The sequence below is a fragment of the Bubalus bubalis genome, chromosome 9 (genome assembly GCF_019923935.1).
Source record: "Bubalus bubalis isolate 160015118507 breed Murrah chromosome 9, NDDB_SH_1, whole genome shotgun sequence".
Taxonomy (NCBI): domain Eukaryota; kingdom Metazoa; phylum Chordata; class Mammalia; order Artiodactyla; family Bovidae; genus Bubalus; species Bubalus bubalis.
Window position 1 is genome coordinate 99,377 of NC_059165.1, and position 25,413 is coordinate 124,789.

Consider the following 25,413-nt stretch of genomic DNA (forward strand, 5'->3'; position numbering starts at 1 on the left):
AAGAGACAGAGGAATACCCAGCAGGTAAAGGATCAGGATAAATGCCCACCAAACCAAACAAAAGAGGAAGAGATAGGGAATCTACCTGATAAAGAATTCCAAATAATGATAGTAAAAATGATCCAAAATTTTGAAAACAAAATGGAATCACAGATAAATAGCCTGGAGACAAGGATTGAGAAGATGCAAGAAAGGTTTAACAAGGACCTGGAAGAAATAAAAAAGAGTCAATATAAAATGAATAATGCAATAAATGAGATCAAAAACACTCTGGAGGGAACCAACAGTAGAATAATAGAGGCAGAAGATAGGATAAGTGACGTAGAAGATAGAATGAGGAAAAAAGAAAAACGAATTAAAAGAAATGAGGACAATCTCAGAGACCTCTGGGACAATGTTAAACGCCCCAGCATTCAAATCATAGGAGTCCCAGAAGAAGAAGACAAAAAGAAAGACCATGAGAAAATACTTGAGGAGATAATAGTTCAAAACGTCCCTAAAATGGGGAAGGAAATAATCACCCAAGTCCAAGAAACCCAGAGAGTCCCAAACAGGATAAACTCAAGGTGAAATACCCCAAGACACATATTAATGAAATTAACAAAGATCAAACACAAAGAACAAATATGAAAAGCAGCAAGGGAAAAACAACAAATAACACACAAGGCGATTCCCATAAGGATAACATCTGATCTTTCAATGTAAACTCTTCAGGCCAGGAGGAATGGCAGGACATACTTAAAGTGATGAAAGAAAATAAACTACAGCCCAGATTACTGTACCCAGCAAGAATCTCATTCAAATATGAAAGTGAAATCAAAAACTTTACAAACAAGCAAAAGCTGAGAGAATTCAGCACCACCAAACCAGCTCTCCAACAAATGCTAAAGGATCTTCTCTAGACAGGAAACACAAAAAGGGTGTATAAACTAGAACCCAAAACAATAAAGTATATGGCAATGGGATCATACTTATCAATAATTACCTTAAATGTAAATGGGTTGAATGCCCCAACCAAAAGACAAAGACTGGCTGAATGGATACAAAAACAAGACCCCTATATATGTTGTCTACAAGAGACCCACCTCAAAGCAAGGGACACATACAGATTGAAAGTGAAGGGCTAGAAATGGATATTCCACGCAAATAGAGACCAAAAGAAAGCAGGAGTAGCAATACTCATATCAGATAAAATAGACTTTAAAACAAAGGCTGTGAAAAGAGACAAAGAAGGACACTACATAATGATCAAAGGATCAATCCAAGAGGAAGATATAACAATTATAAATATATATGCACCCAACATAGGAGCACTGGAATATGTAAGACAAATGCTAACAAGTATGAAAGGGAAATTAACAACAACACAATAATAGTGGGAGACTTTAATACCCCACTCACACCTATGGATAGATCAACTAAACAGAAAACTAACAAGGAAACACAAACTTTAAATGATACAATAGACCAGTTAGACCTAATTGATATCTATAGGACATTTCACCCCAAAACAATGAATTTCACCTTTTTTTCAAGCGCACATGGAACCTTCTCCAGGATAGATCACATCCTGGGCCATAAATATAGCCTTGGTAAATTAAAAAAAATTAAAATCATTCCAAGCATCTTTTCTGACCACAATGCATTACGATGAGATCTCAATTACAGGAGAAAAACTATTAAAAATTCCAACATACGGAGGCTGAACAACATGCTGCTGAATAACCAACAAATCACAGAAGAAATCAAAAAAGAAATCAAAATATGCATAGAAATGAATGAAAATGAATACACAACAACCCAAAACCTGTGGGACACTGTAAAAGCAGTGCTAAGGGGAAGGTTCATAGCAATACAGGCATACCTCAAGAAACGAGAAAAAAGTCAAATAAATAACCTAACTCTACACCTAAAGCAACTAGAAAAGAAAGAAATGAAGAACCCCAGGGTTAGTAGAAGGAAAGAAATCTTAAAAATTTGGGCAGAAGTAAATGCAAAAGAAACAAAAGAGACCATAGCAAAAATCAACAAAGCCAAAAGTTGCTTCTTTGAGAGGATAAATAAAATTGGCCAACCATTAGCCAGACTCATCAAGAAACAAAGGGAGAAAAATCAAATCAATAAAATTAAAAATGAAAATGGAAATATCACAACAGCAAAACACAGAAATACAAAGGGTCATACGAGACTGCTATCAGCAATTCTATGCCAATAAAATGGACAACTTGGAAGAAATGGACAAATTCTTAGAAGAGTACAACTTTCCAAAACTGAACCAGGAAGAAATAGCAAATCTTAACAGACCCATCACAAGCACAGAAATTGAAACTGTAATCAGAAATCTTCCCCCAAACAAAAGCCCAGGTCCAGACGGCTTCACAGCTGAATTCTACCAAAAATTTAGAGAAGAGCTAACACCTATCCTACTCAAACTCTTACAGAAAATTGCAGAGGAAGGCAAACTTCCAACCTCATTCTATGAGGCCACCATCACCCTAATACCAAAACCTGACAAAGATGCCACAAAATAAGAAAACTACAGGCCAATATCACTGGTGAATGTAGATTTATCAAAATTTTGGCAATCAGAATCCAACAACACATTAAAAAGATCATACATTGTGAACAAGTGGGCTTTATCCCAGGGATACAAGGATTCTTCAATATCCGTAAATCAATCAATGTAATACACTACATTAACAAATTGAAAAATAAAAGCCATATGATTATCTCAATAGATGCACAGAAAGCCTTTGACAAAATTCAACATCCATTTACGATAAAAACTCTCCAGAAAGCAGGAATAGAAGGAACATACCTCAACATAATAAAAGCTATATATGACAAACCCACAGCAAACAGTATCCTCAATGGTGAAACATTGTAAGCATTTCCCCTAAAGTCAGGAACAAGACAAGGGTGCCCACTCTCACCACTACTATTCAAGATAGTTTTGGAAGTTTTGGCCACAGCAATCAGAGCAGATAAAGAAATAAAAGGAATCCAAATGGGAAAAGAAGAAGTAAAACTCTCACTGTTTGCAGATGACATGATCCTCTACATAGAAAACCCTAAAGACTAGCTACCAGAAAATTACTAGAGCTAATCAATGAATATAGTAAAGTTGCAGGATATAAAATCAACACACAGAAATCCCTTGCATTCCTATACACTAATAATGAGAAAATAGAAAGAGAAATTAAGGAAACAATTCCATTCACCATTGCAACGAAAAGAATAAAATACTTAGGAATATATATACCTAAAGAAACAAAAGACATATATATATATAGAAAACTATAAAACACTGGTGAAAGAAATCAAAGAGGACACTAATAGATGGAGAAATATACCATGTTCATGGATTGGAAGAATCAATATAGTGAAAATGAGTATACTACCCAAAGCAATCTATAGATTCAATGCAATCCCTATCAAGCTACCAACGGTATTTTTCACAGAGCTAGCACGAATAATTTCACAATTTGTGTGGAAATACAAAAAACCTCGAATAGCCAAAGCAATCTTGAGAAAGAAGAATGGAACTGGAGGAATCAACCTGCCTGACTTCAGGCTCTACTACAAAGCCACAGTCATCAAGATAGTATGGTACTGGCACAAAGACAGAAATAGAGATCAATGGAACAAAATAGAAAGCCCAGAGATAAATCCATGCACCTATGGACACCTTATCTTTGACAAAAGAGGCAAGAATATAAAATGGTGAAAAGACAATCTCTTCAACAAGTGGTGCTGGGAAAACTGCTCAGCCACTTGTAAAAGAATGAGACTAGAACACTTTCTAACACCATACACAAACATAAACTCAAAATGCATTAAACATCTAAACATAAGACCAGAAACTATAAAACTCCTAGAGGAGAACATAGGCAAAACACTCTCTGACATAAAACACAGCAGGATCCTCTATGGCCCACCTCCCAGAATATTGGATATAAAAGCAAAAATAAACAAATGGGACCTAATTAAAATTAAAACTTTCTGCACAACAAAGGAAACTGTAAGCAAGGTGAAAAGACAGCCTTCAGAATGGGAGAAAATAATAGCAAATGAAGCAACTGACAAAGAATTAATCCCAAAAATATATAAGCAACTTCTGTAGCTCAATTCCAGAAAAATAAACGATCCAATCAAAAAATGGGCCAAAGAACTAAACAGACATTTCTCCAAAGAAGACATACAGATGGCTAACAAACACATGAAAAGATGCTCTACATCACTCATTATCAGAGAAATGCAAATCAAAACCACAATGAGGTACCATTTCACGCTAGTCAGAATGGCTGCTATCTAAAAGTCTACAAGCAATAAATGCTGGAGAGGGTGTGGAGAAAAGGGAACTCTCTTAGACTGTTGGTGGGAATGCAAACTAGTACAGCCACTATGGAGAACAGTGTGGAGATTCCTTAAAAAACTGGAAAGAGAACTGCCATATGACCCAGCAATCCCACTGCTGGGAATACACACCGAGGAAACCAGAACTGAAAGAGACACGTGTACCCCAAGGTTTATTGCAGCACTGTTCATAATAGCCAGGACATGGAAGCAACCTAGATGTCCATCAGCAGACAAATGGATAAGAAAGCCGTGGTACATATACACAATGGAGTATTACTCAGCCATGAAAAAGAATACATCTGAATCAGTTCTAATGAGGTGGATGAAAGTGGAGCCTATTATACAGAGTGAAGTAAGCCAGAAAGAAAAACACCAATACAGTATACTAACGCATATATATGGAATTTAGAAAGATGGTAATGATAACCTTGTATGCGAGACAGCAAAAGAGACACAGATGTATAGAACAGTCTTTTGGACTCTGTGGGAGAGGGCGAGGGTGGGATGATTTGGGAGAATGGTATTGAAACATGTATAATGTCATATATGAAACAAATCACCAGTCCAGGTTTGATGCATGATACAGGATGCTTGGGGCTGGTGCACTGGGATGACCCAGAAGGATGGTACGGGGAGGTAGGTGGGAGGGGGCTTCAGGATGGGGAACACGTGTATACCCGTGGCAGATTCATGTTGATGTATGCCAAAACCAGTACAATATTGTAAAGTAATTAGCCTCCAATTAAAATAAATTTATACTAAAAAAATTAATAAATAAATAAAATGAGTAAGACAAAGGAAAAAAAGAAAGTTTGTAGTTTAGACTATTAGATTTACATCTTTTACTCATTTAAATTTTCCAATATTGTTCATGGTAATGTATCTGCATGTGGACAGAAATCTCTTCTGACTGTAGACTGCTCAAAAAATTCTAATTCTGGTACAGTGAATGGAATAGGTTATTTCTTTAGAATATATCAATGTGGTAACAAAGTAAGATTATCCCTATAATAATTAGACCTGGCAAATGCCAAGAGGAAATAAATTCTTATTAGCTTCTGGAACCTGAATATATTACCATATGTGAAATAGATCACCAGTCCAAGTGCAATGCATGAAACAGGGCATTCAAAGCTGGTGCACTGGGACAACCCAGAAGGATGGGATGGGGAGGGAGGTGGGAGGGGTTTCAGGATGGGGGACACGTGTACACCCATGGCTGATTCATGTCAATGTATGGCAAAACGCACTACAATATTGTAAAGTAATTAGCCTCCAATTAAAATAAATAATTTTAAAAAGGAAAGATTATGAAACAAAATAAATGTTTAAAACTAAAACAGATGCTAATCATGCCTTCAAAAAGTAAAATAAAAATTAGTGTAAAATCATTAAATCATGTTTATTTTGATTGTGCAGCAGAGAAGAGAATATAGCAACATTTACTGTTCTCTAAAGCACTTAGTTTTATTCTGGTTTGATTTTTGCTATTTTCTGAAAAACAAAACAAAAACATCAACAACAAAAAAAGTTCAACTTAAAAAACCCTCAAATAAAATTCTTTATACAATCTTGAAAAAAAAAAGAATGTGGATAAATATACAAGTAGGAATATAAAATATGAAGATACATAATTCAGTTAACTAAGCCTATGAATAAATTAGATAATTGATATTAGACAGAAACATTCTTTTATATAACCACTTCCATACTGGTTTTTCTTTTCTACTCTAACATCTTGTATTTCTTGTCTATGATGGGCATGGGTATGTTTCAGTTAAGTTCAGCTGCTCAGTTGTGTCCAACTCTTTGCGACCCCATGGACTGCAGCAGGCCAGGCCTCCCTGTCCATCACCAACTCCTGGAGTTTACTCAAACTCATGTCCATTGAGTCTGTGATGCTATACAGCCATCTTATCCTCTGTCATCCCCTTCTCCTCCCGCCTTCAATCTTTCCCAGCATCAGGGTCTTTTCAAATGAGTCAGTTCTTCACATCAGGTGGCCAAAGTATTGGAGTTTCAGCTTCAACATCAGTCCTTCCAAGGAACATTCAGGATTGATTTCTTTAGGATGGACTGGTTGGATCTCCTTGCAGTCCAGGGGACTCACAAGAGTCTTCTCCAACACCACAGTTCAAAAGCATCAATTCTTTGGCACTCTGCTTTCTTTATAGTTCAACTCTCACATCCATACATGACTACTGAAAAAACCATAGCTTTGACGAGACAGACGGACCTTTGTCAGCAAAGTACCGTCTCTGCTTTTTAATATGCTGTCTAGGTTAGTCATAGCTTTTTTTCCAAGAAGCAAGCATCTTTTAATTTCATGGCTATAGTCACCATCTGCAGAACACCCACAAACTTCAAGCTTTAAATATCTCAACCAGTTAAGATATTCTGGAAGTAGTATTGCATAGTTACATTGTAACACATTTATCAGGAGCCATGCCCAATGGATATTTTTTTTCTTGAGACCTATTTCTATTCCCAACAAGATTTTGAGAATTTCTTCAACGTTGAATACTTCATGGAGTATTTCAGAGTATTAGTCATTGATTCCATTTATCTGAATCACAAATTTTAGTTTTCTGGCCTGGAGTTCTGTTTCTACTGGGCACATTTCCCAAGAAATAATGAGTATTTGCTTAAACACACAGTATCTGTGATCTTTTTTCCTTTGAGATTCTTTTATAGGAGAACCCTCTGTTATTAATAGCCTGGGGCAAAAGTTCTGTAAGTGAGACTGATTGGATAGCTTTCCTTTTTTAATTTCCTAACAAATGACACATGGTATAACATAAACACCTACTCTCTCCAAAGATGTAATTGAAAAAGCCTTCAAGATATCCGACAGAGTGTACATAAGAATAATTCACAGAGGACACAATCGTCCTTACATCAAGCAAGAAGCAAGCTCAGCCTCCCTTCTCTGTCACCGTCCAAGGTAAACGCAAAGTCTCTGTGTAAAGTCGTGCTTTTCACAGCGTGACTGTGATTTCCGCCAGTCTTGCACTTGGATCTCATTTTCAGTTCTTTCTATAAATGGACAGTTCCCTCCTCACCCAAATATTCTCAGAAGGCTACATGGAAAACTAATACTCACAATGATGACTTTCTTTTTGTAATAACTTAAAAAAAAAAAAAAAAACACCAGTACTTATATGTGGTGTGGGGAGAAAGGGCTGGAACTGCGGGTGATCCTCAAAGAGGGCTTCAGCCTTACCTATAAAAGGTCTCATTGTTTGTGAGACAGATGAATAGACATATTATCACATTAAGTTGAAACAATTCACATCTCTGCACCTTCTCTCTGCTCTAGGCTGCCTGCTGCCCGTGCTCCAGTGTTACCAGGTCCTTAAAATCTTGCCCCCCTGCCCCCTCTTGGGGTTAATATTCTATTGTATTTCCTTTGGATCAAGAGACTGTATGAATATATATGTCTGCTTATATATATATTATGAACCCTGCCTTTTAAATTACATCAAACTTCCCTGTTTTTTATTTCTAAGCCTGCCTTGGCCTCTACAATTCCAGTGTGAGTCTAGCACTTCGGAGCTTGAAAGCACGTTTATTTCCTCTCTGACCCCCTCCTGCCGCAGCATCCTTGCTGCTTCCTTCTGTCGTGCGGTTCAGCAAACCACACCTTCCTGGGGGAGCCTCTGCCTCCAGCGCAGTGGATGGATTGCCTCGATCTCGTTCAACCACTCAGCTCCCTCTACCCCGTTACCCAGCCCCAAGGGTGATGTGGATATCTGCCAGGGAAAAACAAATGGAAAACAAGCCTCTCTTATGAGATAGCATCGCCTTAAGAGCATTGTCTCATAAGATGGCAAAGCAAGAGTTGGAAATAGTATTTTTATAATAATTTTATGTTAAAAAATAAATGATTGGATCGACAGGAAAGAGCACCTACAATAGCTTTCTAATTTGTCTTCTTTGATCTCTCTTCTCTCTCAGATTCATTTGTCATAATGTCATTATCAAGATATTGATAAAACAGACTTGATTTTAAAATATAATTGCCCTGATGAGGAAACTTGGTTGGGTCAATATTATCCCCCAAAGCGAGTCTCAATCCCCTAGCCTAGTGCACAGATTCTTTTAAAATTTGGTGCATCCTGCTTTTCCAAGTCCATCTGCGTTCTCGGGACCAAAGACTCCATGCTGTAGTCATGCAAAGTGACTGGGCAGCAAACAGCCCCTGAAGCTGCCAGATGCTGCCACTCGCCTGCCTTCTCTGTCCCGGTGCTTGCTGACAAAGGTCTATGGCCGCCTCTTCACTCGCTGAACTCCTACCAATTCTCCAGTGTCCCTCCTCCGTAAAGGCCCACCTAAGAAGGATTAATTACTCACTCCCCTCTGCATCCTTGAGCCTTAGGCTCAGATAAGTATGTAATTTATCACAACAAATTCTGATTTGTCCTGTACAGATCTTTCTTCTTTTATAGCCTATGAGACCCTTGAAGGGCAAGATCATACTGTGTTCACTCATAATCTCAGTGACTAATATGGAGTCTATTAACACATTCAATGTTCATTTTACCAGTGAATGAATCATTCATTCATAGTGAATCAATATGGATCAATCATTCATTCAGAGAATGACCAAACTGAAAACCACAATCACAGAAAACTAACCAATCTGATCACATGACCACAGCCTTGTCTAACTCACTGAAACTAGGAGCCACGCCATGTGGGGCCACCCAAGACGGAAGGCTCATGGTGGAGAGTCCTGACAAAACGGCCACTGGAGAAGGGGATGGCAAACCACGTCAGTGTTCTTGCCTTGAGAACCCCTGAACAGTATGAAAAGGCAGAAAGACAGGACAACAAATGACGAACTCTCCAGGTAGGTAGGTGCCCAATATGATGAGATGGTTGGATGGCATCACCGACTCGATGGACATGAGTTTTAGTGAACACTGGGAGCTGGTGATAGACAGGCAGGCCTGGTGTGCTGCCGTCCACGGGGTCGCAGAGTCAGACACGACTGAGTGACTGAACTGACTGACTGAGAACGACCATTTTGTAATGTCACAAGAAAGACTTGCTCTTATCACCATTATTAATAAGCTGTTGAAAGGACTCTGCTATCTCAGTCACAGAAGGGACTCTGAGAGATCACTAGGGTAATTTCTCCCTGATCCTTCCATTTCAGGCGCTCAATTCTCAGAGGATTTCTCTAGCCTCCCTATCTCCCTAGAATACTTAGTATTCAGTATTAGATGGCAATTTCTAAGTTGACCACCAGCTTTACTGTTGTGGGAAACCCTTATTTTGTTGTCTCATTCTCTCCTCAATCCTCTTTCAATGCTTCTGTCAACTAGTCAGCAATTAAGGGTCAAAAATGGGCCACCCCACTTGGTATATAGTAGTGAATTCAGGGTTCTTCTTTTCCCCATGTTGTTGGAGATCTGGAAGCAGGAAAGAAATTCAGGATGAGGTCAAATAAGGACATATGAATTAGAGAAAGGAAAAGTTCATATGGCATGATTAGAAGGAAGGGTGATGGAAGGTTGTCAGGCAACAGTTCTAAGGAAAATAAAAGTATAAAAACAGAAGAAGAGGATGGCTAAAGGGAACATACTGTAATGGTTTCCACAGTTTTTTCTGAGAATGAAAATCTCACTCATAAGCCTGTGGTAGAGACAGTCGTCTGGTGCAGCACTCACTCTGCTAACAGACCCCGAGTTCACGCAGGACCTCAGCATGTCCAGTAAGGACGTACTGGCCGTTTCTCTGGTCTTCTGGGGCTGGAACTAAATACTGGCAAATAAGATACAAGTGGAAGTGACACGTGGGGCTTCTGGAAGTGCATTTAACATGAAAATGTGCTTTCATAGAGTTTATTTCTTCTGGTTGTAGAATGCAGATGTAATGACTGATTTCAAGCAGTCATTTTGGACTGTGAGGAAACATACTCAGGAATGGTAGAGTAAGACAGAAAAAATCTGAATCCCTGACACTGAGATCCACCACACCTGCAGAGCCATAGCTGTGGAACCCACCTGGACCGCCTACCTCCAGATCTCCAGTGTATCAGAGAAATCAACATCTATCTTATGTTTGGAGAAAGTAGAAATAGTGACAGATTTTAGTTTCCTGGGCTCCAAAATCACAGTGGATGGTGACTGTAGCCATGAAATTAAAAGATGCTTGCTCCTTGGAAGAAAAGCTATGACAAACATAGACAGTGTATTAAAACGCAGAGACATTACTTTGCTGACAAAGATCCATGTAGTCAAAGCTATGGTTTTTTCAGTAGTTACGCACGGATATGCGAGTTGGACCATAAGGGAGGCTGAGCACCGAAGGATGGACACTTGGCAGCTGTGGCGCTGGAAGAGCCTCAGAGCCTCTGGACTGCAGGGGTCCAACCAGCCACCCTGGAGGGGGCCAACCCTGAATATTCACTGCAAGGGGTCCAACCAGCCATCCTAGAGGGGGCCAACCCTGAATATTCACTGCAAGGGCTCAAACCAGCCCACCCTGGAGGGGACCAACCCTGAATATTCACTGCAAGGGGTCCAACCAGCCACCCTGGAGGGGACCAACCCTGAATATTCACTGCAAGGGGTCCAACCAGCCCACCCTAGAGGGGACCAACCCTGAATATTCACTGCAAGAGGTCCAACCAGCCACCCTGGAGGGGACCAACCCTGAATATTCACTGCAAGGGGTCCAACCAGCCCACCCTAGAGGGGACCAACCCTGAATATTCACTGCAAGGGGTCCAACCAGCCACCCTGGAGGGGACCAACCCTGAATATTCACTGCAAGGGGTCCAACCAGCCCACCCTAGAGGGGACCAACCCTGAATATTCACTGCAAGGGGTCCAACCAGCCACCCTGGAGGGGACCAACCCTGAATATTCACTGCAAGGGGTCCAACCAGCCCACCCTGAAGGGGACCAACCCCGAATATTCACGGGAAGGACTGATGCTGAAGCTGAAGCGCCAATATTTTGGATACCTGATGTGAGAAGCTGACTCATTGGAAAGACCCTGATGCTAAGAAAGATTGAAGGTGGGAGGAGAAGGGGACGACAGAGGATGAGGTGGTTGGATGGCATCACCGACTCGAGATATATGAGTCTGAGTGAACTCCGGGAGATGGTGGAGGACATTTCCTGCCTTTCTGGGCTGCCATCCATAGGGTGGCAAAGAGTCAGACATGACTGAGCGACTGAGCAACAATGTTCGGATTTTCACTTCTTACAATGACCAACATTTCTGAGGTTTCAAAAATTAAAATAAGCAACATTTTAAACTGAAAGTTGTAAATGATATATACTGCTATGAAGGGAAACTATATTGGTTTTTCTATGTTGCTTTTTTGATTAGTGTGATGTGTATGTGCTCAGCTGTGTCTGACTCCTGTTGACCCCATGGACTACAGCCTGCCAGACTCCTCCGTCCATGGGATTACCCCAGCAAGAGCACTGGAGTGGGTTAGCTCCACCCGCTTCTGTAATTCTGTTTTTAGGATCTTGCATACCTGGATTCTCATCCCTGGTCCTCTAGTAACTAGACTTGGAATCTTGAGGAAGTCATACTCTTTTGACCTTAGTAAAATGAGTATGTTACTAGATGAATATTAAAGTTCCTTCTAGCACTAACATTCTGTGAATCCTACATTTAATCATGCATTTCTTTCAGTGGCTTTCTTAATGCACTGTTCCAGTCTGACTTCTGTGAATTCAAAAATTGTTAAAATGAGTTAGTAATGTAGTTCTTCCGTGTCTACTTATGACATGATGTGACTAACAAACATAAATCCCATAGAAGAATAGGACAGATAACGCTGAAACCACCCTTCTCCTATGTTTCCATAATGGCCTTTCCACAAGCATAACATGGCATTCCTCAAGGTATATGTGTTTGGTTTCACATTCGTTCCTTACAGATTCTGAGCCCATGGGAGTGGGGGAGGGGGCAAGAAAATGCATCTTCCTGGTGCCAAGCACTGACTTGAATACAGCAGGTGAACATATGAGTAAGTGAAGGAAGATTTGTATAAAAAAATGACGGTCCTAAGAGAAAATGATAGATAGTTTTACGACTGGTAACTTGAAATCTTGTCTCTTTTCTTTGTAACACAGATTTTAATTAATTTGTGATGTATTCATGAGTCAGAAAAACTTGAGAAATTCTTACAAGCTTTATTGGCATTTAGGTTGTTGCCAGATTGAGAGAGTCATCAAGAAAAAAAAGGGGGGCGAGCTTCATGCTGTCTTGGATCAAATGCTATTGTTCTGTCTCCGGACTGTGGCCTGTACTCAGGGTGCCTTCAGCCCATTCCAGGAGGCTGGGAGGATGGGCAAGGATGTGCGGACTGTGTTATCTCCAGGGCCTCTGGCTGGGAAACCCCACCTACAGCCCTTCTAGTGAGGCTAGACCAAGGCCATCAATGAGAACCAGGGGCCACCCTCGCTCCCTGCAGTCCTGTACACCATCGGAATGAACGACACGTCTCCTCACACACCTTCCTAACAAAGAGCACATGAGTAAAGTGACAAAGGGTTCATGGCTTTAATCCCAATCACAAAGGTATTTCCCTGTTCTTTGCCCTGGAGAGTCTGTTTCTACTCCTGAATGAGGATAAGAGCAGCTACTCCCTGAAAGGTAGGCGCAGAGCTCCTGTCCCTTCTCCTGGTCCCCAGGCAGGAGCTCCTCTTCCTTCTCCTTGTTCCCAGGCACAGAGCTCCTGTCACTTCTCCTGGTCCCCAATCACAGAGCTCCTGTCCCTTCTCCTGGTCCCCAGGCGCAGAGCTCCTGTCCCTTCTCCTGGTCCCCAATCACAAGCTCCTGTCCCTTCTCCTGGTCCCCAGGTGCAGAGCTCCTGTTCCTTCTCCTGGTCCCCAGGCAGGAGCTCCTGTCCCTTCTCCTGGTCCCCAATCACAGAGCTCCTGTCCCTTCTCCTGGACCCCAGGTGCAGAGCTCCTGTCCCTTCTCCTGGTCCCCAATCACAGAGCTCCTGTCCCTTCTCCTGGTCCCCAGGCAAGAGCTCCTCTTCCTTCTCCTTGTTCCCAGGCACAGAGCTCCTGTCCCTTCTCCTGGTCCCCAGGCGCAGAGCTCCTGTCCCTTCTCCTGGTCCCCAATCACAAGCTCCTGTCCCTTCTCCTGGTCCCCAATCACAAGCTCCTGTCTCTTCTCCTGGTCCCCAGGCACAGAGCTCCTGTCCCTTCTCCTGGTCCCCAGGCGCAGAGCTCCTGTCCCTTCTCCTGGTCCCCAATCACAAGCTCCTGTCCCTTCTCCTGGTCCCCAATCACAGAGCTCCTGTCCCTTCTCCTGGTCCCCAATCACAAGCTCCTGTCTCTTCTCCTGGTCCCCAGGCACAAAGCTCCTGTCCCTTCTCCTGGTCCCCAATCACAAGCTCCTGTCTCTTCTCCTGGTCCCCAATCACAAGCTCCTGTCCCTTCTCCTGGTCCCCAATCACAGAGCTCCTGTCCCTTCTCCTGGTCCCCAATCACAGAGCTCCTGTCTCTTCTCCTGGTCCCCAGGCACAGAGCTCCTGTCCCTTCTCCTGGTCCCCAGGCAGGAGCTCCTCTTCCTTCTCCTTGTTCCCAGGCACAGAGCTCCTGTCCCTTCTCCTGGTCCCCAGGCGCAGAGCTCCTGTCCCTTCTCCTGGTCCCCAATCACAAGCTCCTGTCCCTTCTCCTGGTCCCCAATCACAGAGCTCCTGTCCCTTCTCCTGGTCCCCAATCACAGAGCTCCTGTCCCTTCTCCTGGTCCCCAGGCGCAGAGCTCCTGTCCCTTCTCCTGGTCCCCAATCGCAGAGCTCCTGTCCCTTCTCCTGGTCCCCAGGTGCAGAGCTCCTGTCCCTTCTCCTGGTCCCCAGGTGCAGAGCTCCTGTCCCTTCTCCTGGTCCCCAATCACAAGCTCCTGTCCCTTCTCCTGGTCCCCAATCACAGAGCTCCTGTCCCTTCTCCTGGTCCCCAATCACAGAGCTCCTGTTCCTTCTCCTGGTCCCCAGGCAGGAGCTCCTGTCCCTTCTCCTGGTCCCCAATCACAGAGCTCCTGTCCCTTCTCCTGGACCCCAGGTGCAGAGCTCCTGTCCCTTCTCCTGGTCCCCAATCACAAGCTCCTGTCCCTTCTCCTGGTCCCCAGGCACAGAGCTCCTGTCCCTTCTCCTGGTCCCCAATCACAGAGCTCCTGTCCCTTCTCCTGGTCCCCAGGCGCAGAGCTCCTGTCCCTTCTCCTGGTCCCCAGGTGCAGAGCTCCTGTCCCTTCTCCTGGTCCCCAGGTGCAGAGCTCCTGTCCCTTCTCCTGGTCCCCAGGTGCAGAGCTCCTGTCCCTTCTCCTGGTCCCCAATCACAGAGCTCCTGTCCCTTCTCCTGGTCCCCAGGCACAGAGCTCCTGTCCCTTCTCCTGGTCCCCAGGTGCAGAGCTCCTGTCCCTTCTCCTGGTCCCCAATCACAGAGCTCCTGTCCCTTCTCCTGGTCCCCAGGCGCAGAGCTCCTGTCCCTTCTCCTGGTCCCCAGGTACAGAGCTCCTGTCCCTTCTCCTGGTCCCCAGGTGTGGATCCTGTCCCTTCTCCTGGTCCCCAGGCGCGGAGCTCCTATTCCTCTCCTGGTTCCCACCTCCCTGCTGTCCTGCAGGGGCACTCTAAAATCAACATCATTGAACCCCTCATGCAGAGCAAGAGTTGGTCTGAGCGTCATTTATAAACACCTTCCTCATGGAGACTCATATCAAATTATGTCTCAAATAGAGATATTAAGACTTTGAATACAAAGAAGTAAAATATCAATCAGTATTACAGAACATACCGCAGTACCCTGGGGTTCCACATACTGTCTTCATGAGTACTTGATGTTCTACGATTTTGGAGAGTCCAAAATCAGCTAAGAAGACAAGAAAAAAAATTAATGAAATGAGTATTTTCTCAGCTTTTATAAGATGACAGATTACTATTTTATTATTCAAAACAAAACTTGTTTGTTTCTGTATTTGATATTGGGGTGGATATAGAGGACAGTCATTTGGGAGAGTAAACTAAAAAAACTAAATAATAATTTAAGTCTGGCGTTAAATTGGAAAAAAGTTTACCCCATGACTCCAATATATATTTTATGTTTTCTCTGTAATTACTTACTTTTAGTAAATAAGCTATTTCTTCTGGAAATAATAGATGCGATGGATATATTTTGTATAATGTTAATTCTAAGATTTGAAACTAACTCTAAACGACAGCATAGGATTACTAATAAAATCAGAACTTTAATCCATGTAATAAATCAGAATAAAAAAATTAGACTTTCATAAATGTCATGAAAATGAGCAGAAATATAAAAGGTTTATTCTGCTTCAAAATAAATGGTTTCATTCTTTAGTGTATTTGATGGATAAGAATTTACTCTCAAATTAAAAAAAAAAAAAAGAATTTACTCTCATATGAAGAACATGTAACTTTGCGCAAAAATCCTTTTTATTTATTTCTCAGAATATTACCTAGATAAAACATGATCAAAAGTTGCTATTATACTCTATTTGCTGGGCTACATCTCTTTCACCCAAGAAACCTCAGGAAACAGTTCAAGGGCATTCTTCAAGAGAGGCAGGTGCAGAACTGATGCCATTTTAGACTTCAAAGATAAACCCACATTTCCATGGAGGTGCTGATCCTTATCAGAAAAAGCAACAGGAAGTCCTTCAGAAAGGAAGGCTCTCCCTGCTAAATTAGTATCTATCCATCCATTTAAAGAAATCTCTTTAAGGATAAAATCTTTGAAAGTGCTGTTAAAGGAAGCAACAAACGGAAGCCTCCCTGCTGCCCGCTGCCTTTCAGGAGAGAACAGGCCGGCGGCCCAGCAGGACGTCAGCATTTTTCCTTTAGGTTCTTGGCTCATAAAGCACATTACGTTGTCTGAGCTTTCCCATGATATGTACAACTTAATTTTCAAAAACGTTAACATAAACGCAGTGAACTCATCAGATTAGCGTTATAAAGGCAGCACCAAAAGAGTAGTGCCCTTCAGAGGATTTAGAACAGATTCTCCAAAGAATCCAAAATAAATTTTATAATTATTTTTGTAAACAAAGATTTGCTTTGTAAGGGACAAGGAAAGTAAAATTTAATATACATTTTTCTCTAAAATGCTGATTTACTGATATCTCTGGGTAGATCAGAACTTCCCAAATCATCTCTGTAGTTCTTCAAGTTCTTATTGGGGGAGGAAAAAAACACAAATCTAGGTTTCCAAAGTCAAATAAGGTTTGGGAAGAGCCTTACAGACACTAATTTAGATGTTAAGCCCACACATTAGCACTTCTAACTTTCTGAAAGCCCTGCAGACATAAAGCTTGGCTTAGCTGTGACTCAGCGTTCCCTGACTGGCTTGACCAAACCCAGCACCTCCAATACTCATCCCCCAAGGGGGTCATCCACCCTCGTTCACTGAGAACTGGTGTTCTGTGGAGTGCACGTTGAGAAATACAGATCTCAACTTATCTCTGTTCATATAAACAAATGACTCAGAGCCAAAGTACACTGATATGTTCTAAGCATTTTGTGTCAGAGTTCTTCATTAGCTAAAATTAAGCTCCAACTAACTTGTGATAAAAGTTGATAACCAAAAAGAAGTGTTACATAATCTGTGATTTTCTTCTATAATAAACTTAGCTTCAAAATATAAGGTCACCTCCTGAAGTTCCTGTCTTTTCCAAGGGCTGTGATTCCTTTGTGTGTCCAGCTATAAAGTACCAACTGGCACAAATTAATTCAAGTTGATATTCTAGGAAACAGACTTTGTTATTTGAGGAAACTGAATGGAGACAAAACCTGATAGAGCAATATTTACAAATTCCATGGAATAAATTTCTTCTGCTTTGGGAACAGGGGTGATAAGACATCAGGAAACACCCTTACCGATTTTGAGTGGTGCATCTGGTGCTGGAGTCGCATAGAGAAGATTCTCTGGTTTGAGATCACGATGGACAATCCCATTTTCATGTAGGTACTAAATATGGACAATAATGAAGTAACAGTCATGTAATTATATTTATGGGGCCAACGTTTATATTTAATCTTTCCAGAATTATAATAATCTTTACTAAGTTACATAATTCAAACACACACATATTAAAATTTAAAAATAAACACCATAAAGGTGAATGAGTTTTAAATTATATGTCATTTGAGAATAGCTTATACATAGTTTCCTAAAAATGAAATGCAATTTAAATTATATAGAAGCGATGGCCACAAATAAAATATTTACTTCTCAGAGAATATTAGTTACAGTTCTCATATGCATATTATCATATCAGCTCAACTGGCTGCTTATTATTATAAATAATAAAGTCAACATGCCCTGTGTTGAAATTTGTCTGATTTATTATCTGAAAGACATAATTCTGTGTATCATCTTAGAAGCTCACAACCATAGCAAAGGCTTCATAATTATTGTTTGAACAGACATTTGGATGTGAGTAATTACTATAGAGAACTACCTTTAATATGTTTAATGTAAATACCTTTAATATTGTTTAATGACAATTATGCTCTCATAGGCTCTTTGAGGATTAGTATATCCAGCTATCATTGATATTATCTTAAAGATTACCTCTAGCATTCGTTTTATTATATTTTAAATTCTTTTGTAAATCATGTGCAATCACACATGTAGCACATTCTTGTTGTGAATGTTAAAGTTCTACCTGACCCTGCTCCTCCTCCAGGGGCCGTCTACACCCTCCCCACAAGCAGTCATTCATCAGTTTGAAACGGTCTGAGCTCTTCTCTGTGCAGTTACAAATATGAGTACATGCATACAAAGAAATATACCTGATATTTCCATTTTCTTACATAAATGTATCACTAATAAAAATTTTCACACTGCTTTTATTTTTTTAACAACACGCTTTAAAAATCTTTCCCATATGTCACCACAACCTATTTTATTTAGCCCTTGTGTTCCTTCTTTGTTGGATATATCACTTTTTATTTTGCTATTTCCACTTTGATGGACATTCAAATTTTTTAAAATTACAAATAATGCAGTAATAAATCTTCAATACTTGGAAATGTGAGCATTTTTGCTGATATTCTCTAGGATAGATACCTGAAACCAGGTCTGGTGTGGTCACAAGGTATATAGATTTTTAACTTTAATATGTACTGCAAAATCACTTTCCTAAAAGACTCCAACAACATTTACTCACATAAAAGTGTAAGTGTATACATTTTCCTAATATCTAAATAGCAAATTTATATTTTTAACTTCTGCTGAACTGGAATAGAAAAATTATATCTTAAGTTTGGTTTAATTTCTCTTTTTCTGTTTACTCATATAGTCCAGCTTCTCTTTATACACTTTCCTTTTTATAAATTGCCTATTCAAATCCTTTGCCTGTCTTTCTGTTGCGTTAAGAGAAAAAGTTGCCAAGGTGCTGTAGCTTTTCTCCTTTCCTTTGGCATAGAGGAAGGGAGGAGGTCGTTCTTTCTTTCTACTCAAGCCAAGTAAAAGGGGATAAAAAGCTTCAAGGTCACCTGACATGTGTCACTTAGTGGTCTGAGGAAACGGACTGATACCTGGCTCACTCATGAAAAACGTAAACAGCTGGAGCAGGTGACTGAGGGGACAGCGTCTCAGTGAGACTCAGCTGGCCTCACCTGACAGCTGGACAGAGAAGCATGTTTCTCACGGACCCGGAGTGGACTGTGCAGAAGGGCACTGGACACGGGTCCCCCGAGTAGGTCCTTCTGCTGGAGTGCCTCCCGTGGGGGTGATGCCACCTCATCTCGGCATCACAGAAAGCCGAACCCGAGGAGAGAATTGTCCTGCAAAGAGTCCCTGCAGAGCCATCAAAGATGTCCCACAGGGGCAGACAACAGGCATTTGTAACCTGCCACAACCAGAGATCACTGTGCCAGCTAACCAGTACCAGCCCAGGGAAGACCAAGCTTTAATCCCCTATTTCCTATCCTGTTCCTTATCATCGCCTTCACAGCCCAAGCCTGGAAGAACCACAATCAGCATCTATCTGGTTGGAAAAGAGGAAGAAGAAAAGCAGAAACCAACAGGAGTCCCTACCACTATGTTTATGAATTACAGATCCCAGTGTGGGGGAGGCAAGACATTTAAAACTGGGTGAGTCTAAGATTTTGGTCTTTTCTTGAAAAGATGCTCAATAATCGCTAATTATTAGAGAACTGCAACTCAAAACTACAATGATGTCCCACTTCACACCAGTCAGAATGGCTGCCATTAAAATGTCTACAAATGACAAATGCTGAAGAGGGTGTGGAGAAAAGGGAACCCTCTTACACTGTTGGTGGGAATGTAAACTGGTGTAGCTACTATGGATAACACTATGAAGGTTCTTCAAAAACTAAAACTGGAATTACCATACGATCTGCAATCTATTCCTGGGCATATATCTGGACAAAACTACAATGAAAAATGATACGTGCACCCTTGTGTTCATAGCACAATAGCCACACCACGGAAACAACCTGAGTGTCCACTAACAGGTAAATGGACAGGAAGACGTCAAACACACACAAAGCAACACTACTGAGCCACTAACGAACGAAACAAGGCCATCCGCACAGCGTGGGTGCAACTAGAGACTGTCATACCAGTGAGGGAAGTCAGAAAGACACAGACAAAACCATACGATATCACTTATATGTGGAATCTAGATGATGACACAAATGAGCTTATGCAGGAATTAGAAACAAACTCACAGATAGAGAGAAAAGATCTGTGACTGTCAAGGAGGGGGGTGAGGGATGGACCAGGAGTTTGGCATCAGCAGATGCGAAGTACTACACACAGAATGGATAGACAAGGTCCTACTGCACACGACAGGGAACTGCATCCAGTATCCTGTGATAAACAACAATGGAAAAGAATATAAATAAGAATCATTTTTTTATATTCTGAATCACTTTCCTGGACAGCAGAAAGCAACACAACATTGTAAATCAACTAACAGATCAGATCAGATCAGATCAGTTGCTCAGTCGTGTCCGACTCTTTGCGACCCCATGAATCACAGCACACCAGGCCTCCCTGTCCATCACCAACTCCCGGAGTTCACTCAGACTCATGTCCATCGAGTCGGTGATGCCATCCAGCCATCTCATCCTCTGTCGTCCCCTTCTCCTCTTGCCCCCAATCCCTCCCAGCATCAGAGTCTTTTCCAATGAGTCAACTCTTCACATGAGGTGGCCAAAGTACTGGAGTTTCAGCTTTAGCATCATTCCTTCCAAAGAAATCCCAGGGCTGATGTCCTTCAGAATGGACTGGTTGGATCTCCTTGCAGTCCAAGGGACTCTCAAGAGTCTTCTCCAACACCACAGTTCAAAAGCATCAATTCTTCGGCGCTCAGCCTTCTTTCCAGTCCAACTCTCACATCCATACATGACCACAGGAAAAACCATAGCCTTGACTAGATGAACCTTTGTTGGCAAAGTAATGTCTCTGCTTCTGAATATGCTGTCTAGGTTGGTCAAAACTTTCCTTCCAAGGAGTAAGCATCTTTTAATTTCATGGCTGCAGTCACCATCTGCAGTGATTTTGGAGCCCAGAAAAATAAAGTCTGACACTGTGTCCACTGTTTCCCCATCTATTTGCCATGAAGTGATGGGACCAGATGCCATGATCTTAGTTTTCTGAATGTTGAGCTTTAAGTCAGCTTTTTCACTCTCCACTTTCACTTTCATCAAGAGGCTTTTGAGTTCCTCTTCAGTTTCTGCCATAAGGGCGGTGTCATCTGCATATCTGAGGTTATTGAGATTTCTCCTGGCAATCTTGATTCCAGCTTGTGTTTCTTCCAGTCCAGCGTTTCTCATGATGTACTCTGCATATAAGTTAAATAAACAGGGTGACAATATACAGCCCTGACGTACTCCTTTTCCTATTTGGAACCAGTCTGTTGTTCCATGCCCAGTTCTAACTGTTGCTTCCTGACCTGCATATAGATTTCTCAAGAGGCAGGTCAGGTGGTCTGGTATTCCCATCTCTTTCAGAATTTTCCACAGTTTATTGTGATCCACACAGTCAAAGGCTTTGGCATAGTCAATAAAGCAGAAATAGATGCTTTTCTGGAACTCTCTTGCTTTTTCCATGATCCAGCGGATGTTGGCAATTTGAGTCTGGTTCCTCTGCCTTTTCTAAAACCAGCTTGAACATCAAGAAGTTCACAGTTCACATATTGCTGAAGCCTGGCTTGGAGAATTTTAAGCATTACTTTACTAGTGTGTGAGATGAGTGCAATTGTGCGGTAGTTTGAGCATTCTTTGGCATTGCCTTTCTTTGGGATTGGAATGAAAACTGACCTTTTCAGTCCTGTGGCCACTGCTGAGTTTTCCAAATTTGCTGGCATATTGAGTGCAGCACTTTCATAGCATCATCTTTCAGGATTTGGAATAGCTCAACTGGAATTGCATCACCTCCACTAGCTTTGTTCATAGTGATGCTTTCTAAGGCCCACTTGACAACTATACTTGATTAAAATAAAAAAATTTAAAAAGGAAAAAATAAAATTTTGGTCTTTTCCTATCCAAAGGGGACTGGAAAAAATAGGGCATGGCCTGAAATTTTATTCACTGAGGAGGAGACTGGATTTACAGGGTTATCTGTCAGAGCAACAGTGAGAAAAAATAAAGTTTGGCTTTTGTACATGTCTAATCAATGGTGATTGAAGCCATAAAATTAAAAGACACTTACTCCTTGGAAGGAAAGTTATGACCAACCTAGATAGCATATTCAAAAGCAGAGACATTATTTTGCGGACAAAGGTTAGTCAAGGCTATGGTTTTTTCAGTGGTCATGTATGGATGTGAGAGTTGGACTGTGAAGAAGGCTGAGCGCCAAAGACTTGATGCTTTTGAACTGTGGTGTTGGAGAAGACTCTTGAGAGTCCCTTGGACTGCAAGGAGATCCAACCCGTCCATCCTAAAGGAGACCAGTCCTGGGTGTTCATTGGAAGGACTGATGCTGAAGCTGAAACTCCAATACTTTGGCCACCTCATGCGAAGAGTTGATTCATTGGAAAAGACCCTGATGCTGGGAGGGATTGGGGGCAGGAGGAGAAGGGGACAACATAGGATGAGATGGCTGGATGGCATCACTGACTCGATGCACATGAGTTTGCGTGAACTCTGGGAGTTGGTGATGGACAGGGAGGCCTGGAGTCCTGCAGTCCATGGGGTGGCAAAGAGTCGGACATGACTGAGCAAATGAATGAGAACAATACTGCCATTCGTGTCCTAAACACTTAGTATACATTCCAAGCACCATTATAAACACCTTTGGATCTCTTAGCTTACTTAAACTTCACAGCAGCTTTATGATGGAAGCACATAATTTTTGTTCTGCAAATGAGAATACTGAAAGATAAAGAGGCTACAAGATCCCTACAAGGTCCCAACTGGACGTTGTAGTAGTGGGTTCAGGTCTGGGCACCCGACCATGCAGGATTCCCAAGCAGGAGCTCAAGGACCACTTAGTGCTTGGCTGTGTAGTGTGGGGATGAGACGGAAATAAAATGAAGGAGAGCAGGGGAGAGTGCTGGAGGAGAGACAAGGTGTTTAGTAAGGGTGGGGGGCGGGGAAGGAGTGATAGAAGACTACATTCAGCCTCAGATCATACCCTGGAAGAAAACACCGTACCCCTGAGAAGGAACATGCTATATCCTGTATACCTAGAGTGTGAAAGGCAGAGATGTGAGTGTCTCATACAATAGCTTTGGAACATGTCTAAGAATTGCACAGATCAAGAGAAAACACTGATTTTCTAACCCAGTTTAGAGGCTCCATAGCTTGGGGAAGAAAAGGACACTGAAAACAGTGGCACAGTAACAGCAAACGAGAGGATGGGACGAATGTTGGGTCAGCAAAGCACTAATTATAGAAATATTTTCATTAAATGTTGTTCTGGCTTTCTTGAACAAAAATGGTGGTTATGTGTTTTAAGTGCAAATTTAGAAAAAGCAAGACAAAACAAACAAAACATTATTTGGCACTCCAAAAGGAGAGCTAGACAGATAAGAGAAGAAAAGTTTTATAGAAAATAATAGATCTAGGAGTCATGCACTACCAGAGGAACAAACTGAAAAGCAAATAACAGAATGAATGCCAACATCCTGATCCTGACTTTTAAAGACAGAGGCAAGGATCATTTGCTGTAAGGGACTTGGTGTAGAAAGACTATTAATACTCATGGTATAATCATCCACACATGTGGGAGACTTTATTGACAAAATGGCAGTTTTATTTTTGCTTAGACCCACTGATTGCCTTTGATCAATAGTTACTACTTTTAACCTTTACATTATTTCCAGTTGGGAAGCCAGGAAGATGGCAAACATGGAGTATGATCTTCTGCTTCCCCCAAGGAGACACAGTCATCGGAAGCAGCCATGCTTCTGGAGCACCGGTTCTCAGACTTTCTGGTCTCAGAACTTCTTTACAGCTAAAATTTTAAGAACCTCATAGAGCTTTTGTTTATGTGAGCTCTACCTAACACTTAGTTACTGTGCAAGCAGTTAAAACTGAGAAATAAAAAAATTACTTTTAATTTAAAAATAAAACAATAAACTCATGACAATATACACATTTTAAAATATAAATAACTATTTTCTAAGGCAAGAAACTAGTGAGTACTATACCACTGTTTTAAAGTTTTACAAATTTCTTTCATTTCTGGTTTTACAGAAACAGCTGGATTCTCATGTGCACTTCTTTCTCTATCGTAAAATCACATCCCATGTTGTTGTTGTTCAGTCCCCAAGTTGTGTCCGGCTTTTTGTGACCCTATGAACGGCAGCACACCAGGCTTCCCTGTCCTTCACTATCTCCCAGAGCCTGCTCAAACTCATGTCCACTGAGTTGGCGATGCCATCCAACCGTTTCATCCTCTGCTGTCCCCTTCTCCTTCTGCCCTCAACCCTTCCCAGCATCAGGGTCTTTTCCAATGAGTTGGCTCTTGGCCAAAGTATTAGAGCTTCCGTTTCAGCATCAGTTCTTGCAGTGAATATTCAGGGTTGATTTCCTTTAGGATGGACTGGTTGGATCTCCTTGCAGTCCAAGGGACTCTCAAGAGTCTTCTCCAGCATCATAGTTTAAAAGCATTAATTCTTTGGTGCTCAGCTTTCTTTATGGTTCAACTCTCACATTCATACATGACTATTGGAAAGTAAGGAGAAATGCTTTCATATTATGATGAAATGGTTTTGACTTCACAGACCCTCTGAAAGGGGTTTCAGTGACCCTCAAAAAATCCCTAGAATATCTTTGAAAAATTCTGTTTTATAGCATCAGAAGTCATAAAGCCAACCCTGAATATTTGTTGGAAGGACTGATGCTGAAGCTCCAATACTTTGGCCACCTGATGAGAAGAGCCGACTCATCGGAAAAGACCCTGATGCTGGAAAGATTGAAGGCAGGAGGAGAAGGGGACGACCAAGGATGAGATGGTTGGATGGCATCACCGACTCAATGGACATGAGTTTGAGCAAGTTCCAGAAGACAGTGAAGGACAGGGAAGCCTGGCGTGTTGTAGTTCATGGGGTCACAAAGCATCAGATACCACTGAACGACTGAACAACAACAAAGAGCTGAATAATAGGAACACTGCTCCTTATTTTCAAACTAGCTTTTAAATAAATATACACTTCTAATCTCAGCAAATCCTAATCTTATTTTGATACATCGAGATCCCTGCACATGGAAAAGTGGGGAAGAAAAGTATATTAACAGTGAAAAATGCTTCTCAAAAGTGTGTACTCATAGGAAAATGCATTAAGACATTTCACCATATCATATGAATGACATAGAACTGATTAAGAAATACCTAAGCACAAAGATGATCCAGTGGATGTTGGTAATTTGATCTCTGGTTCCTCTGCCTTTTCTAAAACCAGCTTGAACATTGAAAAAGCAAGAGGGTTCCAGAAAAACATCTATTTCTGCTTTATTGACTATGCCAAAGTCTTTGACTGTGTGGATCACAATAAACTGTGGAAAATTCTGAAAGAGATGGGAATACCAGACCACCTGACCTGGCTCTTGAGAAACCTACATGCAGGTCAGGAAGC

At 41.5% G+C, this 25,413-nt stretch overlaps 1 protein-coding gene across 1 annotated transcript in view; it reads right to left on the bottom strand.

The window, feature by feature from the left end:
- CAMK4 (calcium/calmodulin dependent protein kinase IV) overlaps positions 1–25,413 on the bottom strand; it is a 259,853-nt gene that overhangs the window by 25,889 nt on the left and 208,551 nt on the right. Inside the window, exons 7-8 of the mRNA XM_025293987.1 lie at positions 17,234–17,324; positions 15,135–15,209 (exon numbers count right to left, since the gene is read on the bottom strand). Of these exons, the coding sequence (XP_025149772.1) occupies positions 15,135–15,209; positions 17,234–17,324 (166 nt within the window). The remainder of the gene's footprint in view (positions 1–15,134; positions 15,210–17,233; positions 17,325–25,413) is intronic.